Genomic DNA, 13,710 nt, shown 5'->3' with positions numbered 1-13,710 from the left:
TAAATTGTTATAGTATCATGCAACATCGTTAATTTTACAAGGAAAGATTGAGTACGACTATGAACTCAATACAATCAACTTAAAATCCTTACCAATTACCAAAAATGTAAATTTAGTACCACGAATATGGGATATTGAGTGATGGGTACTAGTGACCCATGGAGAAACAATCATTCTTGATAACCAGAATGTTCAAGATCATCTTTCCATTGGAAGAGGTCAAGTCAATCAAATTCAAAATTTAGTGGAATTTTCCTGTTCCACTCATGATAATCGAATAAAATTTAGAATAAATAGCTTAATGAAATGTATGATGTTACAAGAGTATGGAATACAGTATTAAAAGTTATTCTCAACGAATTGTAAGATCCGTTTTATCTTGTTTATTAATTCCTTCATAGAGCGGTTTCAAAAACATGTTTGTCACTTTCAATTGCTAGGAAAATATACATTTGAACCTTTGCATTGGATGATTATAACAGATAAAATAGCAATCTGATTCATAATTTATAAAATGTGACATGGAAAATTAAAAAAGCAATAATAGATAGGTTCTTCCTTTTCAGAGATCTCAACTCTTCTTATAGTACAGCTGTTGCTGACTATCACTTTACAAGCAAACTAGAGGTTATCAGCAATAACTGAGGAATCATTTACGATCATTAATAATAGCTGGTATCACCTTTGACATCTTCTCATTGATGGACTACTCAACGTTAAAAAAGGAAACATTTTTTTAACAAATTAATCAGTTTTTTTTAATATCTGATCTCAGATATCAGAATGAACTGCCTGAGAATTTAGTAACATAGATTCAAGTTCATTTTCCTGAAGATATTGAATGGAAGTTATTTCTTTTCCTGTCAAGTGAATGCCACCACTAGGCTACTGTAACAAGTCAAGTGATTCTCTTAACATGAAGATTAAATCCTTGAGATTCAAGCTTCCGAATCGTACTTTTTCCAATTTTGAGATATTTCAATTATTCTACACCTTCTGATCGGTTTAGATGGCGTAGGACCTGTGGGATCATCAATTCTATTTTCATGATATGTATATTTTATAAATCTTCTGAAACCACGATAATTGAACTAGTTGTATAGTTTAAAACCAATTAGAATCAAAACTCTATTACGCTCCTTCTCTCACAATTGATCTTATAATATTATGCATTGCTGTTAGTTCTAATTGAATATTACATCGAAGTATTATTTCTTTTCGCGTTTTATCTCTCATGGGAATGAGCCGATAACAGGCTTATACGAACTAAATAAATCTTGAAGCTTGAACAAGTTCACGCGCAATGAACATGATCCAAAAACTCGTATGATAATTTTGTCTACAACGCACACAGGGAAATAAGTGTACATTCTCTTTCAATTAATTATTATTTTGTAGAATGATTTTTCAAGCTTATATAATATTATGAATTGTGCAGACAAATTATGAATGGGGCTACGAACACTTTGATACTTATTAAATCATTTCAAGGCCTTTCGAACTTTCATATGAAAATTACAATAGTGATGACCCAATAATTATAAAATCGATAGATAATGAACGATACTGAAATGTTTATTATAAACACACAATAATGGAATACGTTCTGTTCTAATCCTTCAAATGATCATCATTTCTTCAGTTTGGATGGAATTCCGTTGCCATGAACCGACGGCGTTTGATGGAGGTCAATAACCCACAACACATCAGAACAATAATAGTTGCCATTCTTCAAAGATACAATGCTCATACAATTTAGTTAGAATGGAATGGTAATAATAGAAAATGAAGTTGGAAGGAATTTTCAAATTAAGAATATATTATCTATGAAATTGAAATTCATTTCAAACATCAATAGTAATCTTATCGTATAGATGACTGGTTTGATCAAAACTGCGTGATCGTAGTTTGATTGGGGATTGTTTAATTCAAACCACTAAAATACATCGGAATGATAAATACAGACTATATTATGATAAAATTGAGAAATGAATCTGACATTTATTTATTCTTTATTCTTATTGATTCATACAATAAGTACATCATCAAAATGATCAGGAGAGAAAAAGTAAGGTAACCTTGTGCTATCCCTCTTCAACCTATAGATAAGGTTGCACATAGTCTGAATCCGAAATAGTCTTGTAGTTGTTCACTACTCCATAACAGCGCATTTCTTGAAAAAGTTAAGTCAACTTTGGTAGGTCTACTCTCAAAGCCAATTGATCTTGAGCCTCAAAAAAAAAAAAAAATGTGAAATACAGAAACTTTCTGTCTTAAGAAAACTTTAATAATTTTTTAAATAATGCAATATTATTGCATGAGAATTCGCGATTAGAAATTTGATAAGCCTCCTATTTTACTGCTATAATGGAATAACGAGTTAAAAAATAATTCTGTAATCAAAAAAATATTAGCAAAAAATATTTCTATAATTTTCATATAAAATCATCATTATTCTCATCTTTTATTGTTCCAAAACTAGATATTCAAGAGTATGAAATCTTACCTTACATTTTTATGTAGGCCTATGGAATACAGAAATGGAAAAAGCTTTAGCATAATTACAAATATTCTATGATCTTTACTCCCTGAATAAGAGCAAGGAGTTCTCTCCAAAATCTTTGCCTGAATCAATAGATCAAGACTGATGTATAATCAAACACTTTTATTGATATTTATATTCTTATAAAAAAATAATGAAATAATGAATATGCGAAGTATAAACAAGTAAGCATTAAGCAAGCTTGACTATTGACTATATGTAAACATTTATGGAAACAGTATTATAAATTCGACTGTTACCCACTTCTGGGATAGGAGGTAAGAGCCAAGGAATCCACAAATCTTCAAATATACCATTAATACTTAGTCCACAAACGTAGTCCTAACACCTTTCATACCTTTATATTGAGATAGGTATATCCTAATATACCGAAAATGAACTAAGACCTGAATACATTTTTAAATCAAGACGTAATACTGTATAGCTGAATGATTATTAGTTGTGCATATCCTAATATACCAAGTTTGAACAGAGACCTATCTTACATTCTATCAAGAAGGTAATATAGCAAAGTACCAGGGATGTGTCGGATCTTAATATAACTATAAATCAGGTTGTAGTGTTAATGATACATTTATACCAGTTTACATTGTTTAGTTCAATTTCTCTAGAGCTCAAAATTGAGACCATTTTGGTAACTGTATACATTGGAGGTGTTTAGGTGTATAGATGAAAAATTATTTGTGTGAACCCCCAAGTACATCCAGAACAAGAGATATCAAAGTAATCACTATTCAACTCAATTCCTAACCTATAAATCTGTATTTACACCAATCTGATACTAACTAATCTGAATTCAAATGAAGCCTTCAAAGCAGATGTATCATATCAGAATGTATTAAATATTAGTAAGGTACACTCACCTTTTCCACATAGTGACAAAAGCACGAGTCATGAGTTTGAAACGTTTGGCGACCATCCTGGGCAAGATATCCTGTTTGACAATCCACGGCTTGTCAGCACAAGCACCACTGGCACTGGCACTAGCAGCAGCCGCACTAGCACTGTCCACTTGCACTTGCACACCCGCACTCACACCACCCAACAAACTGCAATCAACCCTTCTCATCTTTGACTGCACTGCCCCTTCCCCGCCACCCTCGCTGAACATTCTTCGGTAGTTGGGCCGAATCAGGGGAAAGCTGCTACTTTTCGACAACATGGGGTACACGTCCATTCTATGCGATTATCTCTCATACACTGTTCTGGCTCTATCGCTGCTCGTCTCTATTTATAGGCCACACAAGATAAGCTGCACAATGTATTATTCCACTTGTGGTGGTACACTCGATGCAATAATTAAGTGTTGACGTATCTGTATAATAGGCCTATACTCCCAATCACCACTCCAAACCCGAATCACTTTTATCTGAATCGGCTCTTTGATCCACTCAATGTTGTTGTTTATTGATGTGATCCAAAGTCTTTTTTTCTGAACATTATTTACTGGAAATTTGTTTTATCAATAATATGGTCTACAAAACATCAAAATCTATTTTTATTCGACCTCACGTGTGTACATTGTAATATTGATACGTAGTTACGTTAATTCAGGCATTGAAAATGGTATTGTTTACCAGCGTAGATTGTGTAAGAATATATTTTCTCTCGTTGGAAATGCTTATGATATTGATATAAAAATAATAGGAAAAATTCTCATCATTTTCAAGTAATGTCAAATCTAAGTTTTTGGGTCTTATCCAAATCGAGAGTGATTCATCCGCACAACTTTATAATATTGTGTATTTCAGCTAAATTAATAACAACACAGTTGTAAAAAACTTTGATTATCTTCATAATGGAATAAAAACACAATACATTGAATTTGTGGGCTACAAATGAGTTTGTAGAAAACTACAAAATTCAATATATTACGAATGTGAGTGTTGAAGTCTAGAACTATTTTGTTCTGACTTAATTTTTATTGATTTGTATAATTCACTCAACATAGTCCATGTAGTTACAATGAAACTAAGCGGAGAAACTCACATCCAGTTCAATATGAGCACTTATTTTATTCAATTAATCATCCGAGTTGTTCTTACCCACAAATATCCACAACAATTGAAGTATTCAAGCAAATTTATTGCAGAGATATGTTTTCCTATCCATACAATTTCAAATCCATTTTTGAATTCTAAAAGAAAATGAAATTGATATGAGAATTCCCCTGAAATGATTCACCTGACCTGCTGCTAAAGTTTTTCAGGTCGCAACTCATACACTACTGGACCCTATTGTAGTACAAAAATCAACGTTTTTCCTCAAGTTTGTACAAAGCTGAAGTTTTGGGATAACCTGATACTGAATATTACTTTAACAGAGAGCTCATTAACTTTCAGCTAGGGATTTCCCTAAGTTACTTTATTAGCAAGATTGATTGGTTTGTAAGGTAGTGAAGAGATTCAATATGTCTGAATCATTGGCAAATCGAATTAGGCCATTTCAGTTCTCGAAAGCCAATTCTGTTGGGAAATCCCTCTTACTTTGTGTGGCAACGATCGGTCTTACATGCTTTGTATAGGACCTTTTCATTCAAAATGTTCACAAAACTTCCAAATAATTTTTTTTCAGTTCATTCCTTCCGTCCTTACTTTGTCCATATTATTAAAAATCATTTTAATGAAGTGTTAGTAAAACATGTCAAAATTAGTGTAAGAATGATTTGGATGTCACAAACCTAAATGCTCGTCACCAGCTCTTTTCAAATTTAAAACTAATGAACTTTATTTTCAGTTACAGAGGTTCAATATTGGCTTGGTGAAAGTGTTTTCTATCTTTCTATGCCATGAAAAATGCATTGTCATATTTATTCTCACATGCTCTTCTGCACCAATGAATCTCACGATTTCTCACGTCACTGTTCAAATCTCATAAACTTTCCAGTAATTATTTACATTTCCTCACCTACTTTTTTTACTTCCGACAAACTCACACGTAGCTAATTCATAGACAAGTTAAACAGTCTAATATTCTGCTTTTTATACCTCAGCAGTAGTAAATGGAAATGTATGAAAATACAAATGACACTAGATACTTTTGATGGATGGTTGGTTTGTAATTGAATTGATAAGTTATCATACTGTCTACGATGGGTAGTAGTAATTATTATTTTTGCTGTACAGTTTTGACAACAAAGGGGATTCACACTGATTATTTCCGTCTTTTCATGAAAGTAAATTTTCATCGATGGAATTTTCGATTGTATTTTTTTAATCGATTCGCATTATTTTCCATGAAAGAGACACAATTACAAAAGTGCGAAAGAAAACCTAAAAGCAACAAATCAAAGAGGAAGAGTGAGAATGAAGAAGAAGAGATACGCAGACAAAAAAGAAGAAAGAGTGAGACAGAGAAAAAGAAAAAGAGAAGAAGCGCACGACTGATTAATCAATTTATCGTTTGATGTAATATTTTGATAAGAATTGATCTCAATAATTAGGTCCTCTCTTGTAGGAAAAGTGAATGAAAAATAATGAATAAATAAATGAAATGAAATACAATGGAAATCATAGCTATAGTTCTGAGTTCTGAAGATGGAATATAAATAAACAATGAATTATTCAAGAGAGCCAAATCAAAAAATGTATAAAATAGATATACATAGCAAGAAATATAGTTCTTCAGAAATACATTGACTAGTATTCTTTATAGAAATTAATACATTCAAGAATGATGGAATCTAATTTTTATTATTTGAAAATGTTAATGCCTAATTGAGATACAGAAACATTCAGCTCCTTGTTAAAAAACCATATTCAAGGTTAAGGATTCAATCATTCTCTCATCAATAGAGTCCTTCTCTTTGTACAACTACAAAGATCAATTTGCTATCAACATCGTCCTATACATTAATGATCATTCTAGAAGATTTACAAAGAAAAATAATTACCGAAGGCGAAGGAGGAAACTAAGCTCCTATAACTCATTGTAGTACAAAATCAAAGACATTCCATGTCCGGAGTCTTTAAAGAATTTTGGAATGAGGTCATCACATGAATCACAATAAACAAAAACGGAAAAGAAAAATAATTATAAAATTAGACCTGGAAGTCTAAGGACGATTTACAAGAAACTTTACAAAAATGAAGGTATGTCTAGACCAGAGGGTAAGGAGTATTTATTCATTTATTTATTAGGTTAGCACAAACAATACAAGATCGGAAAAGAAAAACAGGCTATTGCCCAAAACTTTTTCAATTTCCTAAGTTAATTAACATATTAACACTCAACATACTGTCATCATTTATTTTTCTTTTGAACAGAATCAAATCCTTCCATTCAACTTCAACCAATTTGGCAGTACGAGATATTGCTATAAGTTTAAAAGATGAGATTCAGATGGAAATTACTGAGAAATTGCATTTAATTTACAGCATTTGATTTGGATTTTCGTTTAATAATAAGATGAGATTAACTTGAGACTATGAGCATTCCTTAGATATGATATCAATGCTTCCTAATCAACCAATGTTGAGTATTAATTACATATGGAAGTAAACGAGTGTAAGTAATTGATAATTGGTATAAATTATTAGTAAAAAGGATAATCTTTCATAATAGAAGAGTCGAGAAGTCGAATAATGTAAGTATAGTGATGTAGAGTATCTACTATCCATAGATATATGAAAGTTGCAAAGTCCACTTCTATTCTCTCTAGTCTGTAGTGCACGATGCACATCACTATTCATAAAGTAAGCTTATTAACAAGCTTATTTAAAAAAGAAAAATAGCTTACTGAGTTGTGTGTTGGATAACGCTTCAAGCTACGCCATTGAACTAGACTACTTTCCTAGATAATCGGAATTCTTCCCAATTGTATTAAATTTTAATTTAAATTACTTTACGTTACTCATTGTAACTCTAAGTAACTCATTGTATCATTTAATATCAAGTTATTTCAAATTATAATATTTCTCTCAGCATTATTTTATACAGAATCATGACAGAATAAAGAAAGGTTTAATTTTCTATAGTTGTTTATCCATTTCTTTGCAGCAGCTATGGAGGTAATAACTTGGAAAAATGGTTTTAACGCTTGGGTCAATTTTCATTGTCTACAATTAAATTGAAAAAAATCAACGAACTTGAAAACAATAGGAATCACATATTGTCAAGGTAAAGCACTTGAACAGGGAGTTCAAATAACAATAATTCAATATTTTCATAATATTTTATTACACCATGACTTTGTAGGTTGTAAGCATCACAAATTAACTCAATCTCCAAATTCCTCTTGCAAATTTCAAAGGCCACTTCATCAAGTGACTCATCATAAACGTCAAAGTTTTCAGGACTATTTTCAGTAACTATTTATCTTGTCTAACCAAGGAATTGTCTTATCGCATCATTATCATGAATCATTATCGCATTGTACATACAGGAAATCTAAATTGGGTATGTGGAGATAAAGGGAGGAGATAACCTAACAGGACCTTATTTTGATGATATCTCGGTTGAAATCTGACTGAGAATGGAGAAGTGAGTCATCGGAAATAGGCAATTCATAGATAATGTTGGGAGAAATTATTGACATCATGAAGTTTCATTGATTCACTTGATGGTTTGGATTTATTCATTCTTGAAATTTCTGATCATTGAGGATTACTATTTCAATTACCTTATTCCGGTAACATTGGATATGAGTTATAAGAGTTGGAAATCCCTTGAATAATTAAAAAATCATATTATTTCAAGATTTCATATTAATTATATTCGATGAGATAAGAATGATTTCACTTTGTATTTCGAGTGTCAACGTTGATTTTCAGTGAAACTCAAAATTTCATATCGCTTTCGAAGTAAGTCGCTACTTATAATAGATTAAAATTGCGTTGATTGTTGTAATATCCTACAGGTATAAAAAGCTGTGAAATTAGCTGCGAGTACATATTCTAGATATCTTATTCTATTGTATTTTTGGTAGAGTACTATTATAAACAGCATCTCCCATGAAGCTACTAGATCTGACTATACAGGTTTGGTAATTCTGAATCACCGAAGAATGTTGATATACATGCAACTGATTGACTGAGGAGAGACAACTATTCAGGTGCATACAGACTCATGAGTCATTTCATTTTTCAGATATAATAAGCACAGCATCAGCATCAGCCAGCCAAAAGAGTAAGCCCGTGTTCTTGGCGCTCAAGTCCAAATACCTTTAGGTTAAAATTCAAATTGATAAAAATGAGTTGTAGTTGGGGCGACTATGAAAATCTTCTCTTGTACTGTCTAGGATTCTAAAATACTAAACTAACTGTGATTATATTCTCGGAAAATATTCTCGGCTAAAACGATTAGAGTTTATCATACCAGCTTCTATTTTCTCTTGATAAAGTGAGCAATGATGTGAACGTTGAAAAACAAACGAAAAATAGAAATGAATTTTCAATAAATGAACGAATATAAATATAAAACTGGGACCAGAATGAGCAATGTGTAGTAAGGGCTCTCTGGATGGCAAATGAAGAAACAGAAGCTGGGAGCTCTTAATTCAACAGTTGAAAATCATTTCAATAATACTAGTCAGTAAAACAATGAATTAGTGATCATTCGTTATTGAGAAGTAGAGCATCATAAAATGTTTGAATTGGGCTATTCTTGCTCTTCCTGCTTCCCTGGCCAACCAGACAGTGGATCAAGGTGAAGCTGGCCAACCGAGCTGCAAATTTATTCATCATTTATCTTCTTGGTTCCCTTCAAATAAATGTTTTTTTTCTAGAAAACTTGTCTACCCTTCTCTTTCTATCTGGTCTGGGGGCACAGATTGGAGAGAAATTTCCAATGATCTTGTACTCTTCAGTAGAACAGGAAACGTTTCAACTGGAGAAAAGCCAGAATTTCATACCATTTGTGTTTGCAACTGAGAGGATAAGAAGTTAGGATTGATTAGAAGATTAGAAGATAGGATAAGAAGTTATTATTCATAAGTAAAAACTGTTCACAGCTTTCTAATTTACTTCCTGTTGCATAATCCCTCATATCAGTCTATCGCAATCCCGTTATTCGTAATAAGGTTAAGGCCAAATTGATAACAACTGTATTGAGGAATAATTTTAACTGGGAAAGTACACAGAGTACGACAATAACCATAATAAATGTTACTCTTGACTCAGGAAGATAGTAGTAGAACTACTCGTACTATACTGTAGATTCTATATATTGTGTAATATGTATGCAATAGATAAAATTTGTACAGTTTAGGTACTTGACAATCCAAACCTATAAAGGATAATATTTTGAGATGGCTACCGGCAATGCCGTCAATATAGACTAGTGAGAAGGCAATGCAATTGGGCTTATAGTGAACTCCTCAAAAGTTGGAACTTCTAAAAATCCTAGAAATAGAGCAAGTTTTAGTACAGAATAAGCATTTGAAGAGAGTAGGGTTGTAGTTTATTTGTAGAGAATATTTTAAGATGGCTACTGGCAATGCCGTCTATATAGACTAATGAGAAGGCGATGCTATTGGGTGACTATAGTGAACTTCTCAAAAGTGAGAAAGAAATGGAGAAAGTTATAGTATAGAATAAACATTTTAAATGAGTATAGTTGTAGTTTCTTTGTAGGCTACCTGACAAAGGTAGGTGTGAACCCGTTATTTCTCAGTAGACTACCTCTCACTGAAGGTTCTCTGGTGTCCTAGGGCTTATATTATGCAATGCACAAGGACTTCTATGAACTGCGTACTCAGTCATCAGAATAAAGTATCAACCTAAAATGACATTGCATCAGTTATTCAGAGCAATTTTGTGTAGTGCAGTGAGGAGAGATAGTTTAAGGAGAGATTGTGAACTTTAAGGGCCTCACACAAATTAAACGTTTCCTAGGCTTTTTTTCAGACGAACCCCAATCAGCCATTCGGAGAGCTTCCTGCCTTTCCAACTCTAAAAACGCCTATAAAACGCATATGGTAATTCATATGTAATTGAAAGAGTAGGAAATGCATCTTATTCCTTAAATAAGAGGGTCTATGAACAGAATTTCTCTAGTTTCTTTCTGGATTTATCCTACTGCGCAGAAAGTTAGTAAACAAATATGTCAAATTTTGAAAAATTTGTTAACATGTACAGAGACAATTTATCTTTTGTCAGTACTTTTTCAAAGCAGCATTGATAGGACAAAGTTTCCAAACCGAACCATTCAAAGAGAACAATATCAAGCTATTAAGTTCTGTCACCTTGAACTTGAGATGAATGCTTTTGTACATGTCTAGAATTGTTAAAATCACATTGAATACAAACAATTGAAACTTTTGAAATTTGAATAGGGACACTTTTGAGTACGAATGGACTTTTGAGCAAATGCATATTGAATAGCCTACAACCAATTAACTTTTGAAACTTGAATAGGGAAACCACATTCAAACGCAGGTAGGTTTCGGGTGTGAATAATTACTATTTTACGACGTAGTATTTAACTATCGTACTCAACAACTAACAACATTAGCAGAGTTTTTTTTGAGGATAAGTAATTTGAAGACGCAGATTGTTACGTGGAGCGTTGGCTGACTGATGAACGTAACAGAATAGATGAGCCGAATTGAATAGAATGCGTTTTGCATCTAGCAAATAATGTGAATAGAATAGTAGCAATGCTGTAGAAACAAGGCCATTTACGTCATCAATAAGATGTCGCGGATCTAAACCTTCCGATGCAGTGATCTTCAATGAAATGTTTTGATTGATGATAATTGATCAACGAAATGGATGTGGTGTCATACCCTTATCACAGATAAAGGAATATTGATTGATAACTCTCGTGCCCTTCCTCAATTAATTTCTCAACTACTGTATTAGAATTTCACATCGATAGTGAATGATGAGTATTATTTATTCATCCATGTTCTAAAAAGAAAACAATAAGGGCATACTCTATACTAACAAGACAATTTGAACGTAGATTCCTTCCTCATTTTACTTGAACTTCTTGATAAATACTTCAACCTTATACCTCAAAGGTAGTGTTATCAATTCCATTTCGATAGTACATTCAGACAATAGTGAAATAGTCAGTTGGAAAAAATATTTTGTTACAATAATTGTTTCTTATTGCTACTATTCTTACTTTTTAAGGCCAATTGACCACAAAAGGCACAGTGAAGGATTGATCAACTTGTTCAACTGAAGTAGAATAAAAAAAACTAATAATAATTTGGAGACTAGTTTTGGCTATTGATTGTACAGTGAGAGTTACTTATAGTTGTTGTTATATTTACCTAAACACAGTGTTATATTCTTATATTGATCACCAAATCCCTTTTAAATTATTGCAAGTAAACACTCCCATCTTCCATAGGGACTATTACCCTTGCATAGGTCAATGCATCTTCGATCTACAACAAATTGTCTGGCTCTGGCAATTGAAACTGCAAGAAAGTAAACAAAGTCACCATTGTCTAGTCTAGACAAACGGATAGAAAGCTGACTCTAGAAATAAATGCAATGAATTTCCGCCTACTCGGTGATCTGGTCAGACGCTATCTCATCAATAAACTTTCTCAGCATCAACAAACGGAGAAACACACGTTCAGTCACTAATGAGTTTGGGATACACCATACACGTGTCTGGCAGATACGAAGCCAAATTTCAAACCCAAGACCATAATATCATTGGCCTCAATTACTAGAACCCGGAATCGATCTCATTAATACTGTATAACAAGATTGGCACATTAATAGATGATCATTTAATTGTTAATCTCATCAATAGATTGGCACCAAGAGATGAATCGCGTTGGCACTCTAAGCTCAACGTGTTTGGTTGACGAAAGAACTGTTGTTTGTCGTCATCAGAACGTCACAAAAAAGTAAGAGAATTCAGAATTCTAGAAAGCTTAGAGGATGTATTTGATGTGGGAGACATAGACATGAAAGAAGGGGTTGTAGAGTGAGATGAATTCTATAACTAAAGAATCTCAAAAGAGATGATTTCCAATTAGGTTTCATAAATTATATACCAAATTATTAATTTGCAATACCCACAATTGAAGAGTGAAAATATCGTTGTTATGGAGGCAGGCAATGGGAGTTGAGTGGAAGAGAGTGAAATCAATCATAAGCTATATAGTCAATGTGTCAGCAGCTATATTGTTGGCATAACAGCAGACTTTGGGAGTTGAGGGAAACTTATTTTACCAATCACAAACTAACCAATGAACGACAATTTCAAAAATTATTTTGCGTTTCTGTAACTCACTCCGTATAAAAGCATAGACTAAGTAAACAAATCTGTGATAAGAGCTAGGGCCGCTAAATTTGATCTCGATATTTCTCAGGTGAAGCTCTATACACGGTTTGGCAAATTTCAAACAAATCTGAGATACTTTTTGTTTTTAGTCAAATAATCCTTGATTAATGGTTCATGGTTTTCTAATCAAATCATATGAAAATTTATCTCCTATGAGAGAGATGCAAAAATCTGATGGAAATAGCAATAGAGATACGAGGAAAGTACGATACGAGGACAATAAGAGGATTGAAATTACAATGGACCGTTGGAAAAGTAGATTTGCATTGAAAGGCGATTCGCGATGGAAAATCGAATGTGAAGCGTTTCAAGCTTATCGGCTTCATTGCGATTGTTTTGTAGAAGGTGAGCGCTACAATTCTCCACGCCTGAAGTCTACTTTCAGCAAATAGAAGCGAGCTCTTAATGAAAATGATGTCACCAAATAGGCCATGCCCCATGCTACACGTGATACGTGTGTTAGCATTTATGAATGCGACACTGATTATGTCGTGAATCGTGATGCTGAGGCACATGACAAATGTGCAACTATTTTAGAAGATCCGGCTTTGGTTTAGAACGCTTCCAACATAAACCGTCTGTGTACCTATATGCTACGACTAGGGTGATAAAAATCGCTCAACCTTCACAATTATTGTGCTATCAAAGACTATTTTATAATTATTAAATCAGGATATTATAGTCAAGTTGCCCTTTTCTTCTTGCCTATGGGACTAATGTGGAGATAGTATATCCACTATTGTGAATATATAAGAAGATCTCACCAATGAAAATATAAAAAATTCATTGTTAATTCGTGTTGAAATTATCTAAATGTTTATTCTATTTCACTTATTATACTGTTTCATTTATTTATTGGAGTTGTACAGAGAGCATCATTTTGCCATTACGAGATT

At 32.8% G+C, this 13,710-nt stretch overlaps 1 protein-coding gene across 5 annotated transcripts in view; it reads right to left on the bottom strand.

Annotated features, from left to right (window-relative positions):
- LOC111047722 (serum factor response D) overlaps positions 1-13,710 on the bottom strand; it is a 282,522-nt gene that overhangs the window by 17,654 nt on the left and 251,158 nt on the right. Inside the window, exon 1 of one of the 5 annotated variants that reach the window (XM_039422460.1) lies at positions 3,427-3,766. The exons of the other annotated variants lie outside the window; for them this stretch is intronic. Within the exon in view, the coding sequence (XP_039278394.1) occupies positions 3,427-3,740 (314 nt within the window). The 5' untranslated portion in view covers positions 3,741-3,766. Of the gene's footprint in view, positions 1-3,426; positions 3,767-13,710 lie in introns of those variants that run through there. 5 annotated transcript variants of the gene reach the window in all.

The sequence above is a fragment of the Nilaparvata lugens genome, chromosome 2, assembly GCF_014356525.2.
Source record: "Nilaparvata lugens isolate BPH chromosome 2, ASM1435652v1, whole genome shotgun sequence".
Lineage (NCBI taxonomy): Eukaryota > Metazoa > Arthropoda > Insecta > Hemiptera > Delphacidae > Nilaparvata > Nilaparvata lugens.
Note: the sequence above shows the minus strand (reverse complement) of the source record. Positions and strands in the feature narration are given on the sequence as shown.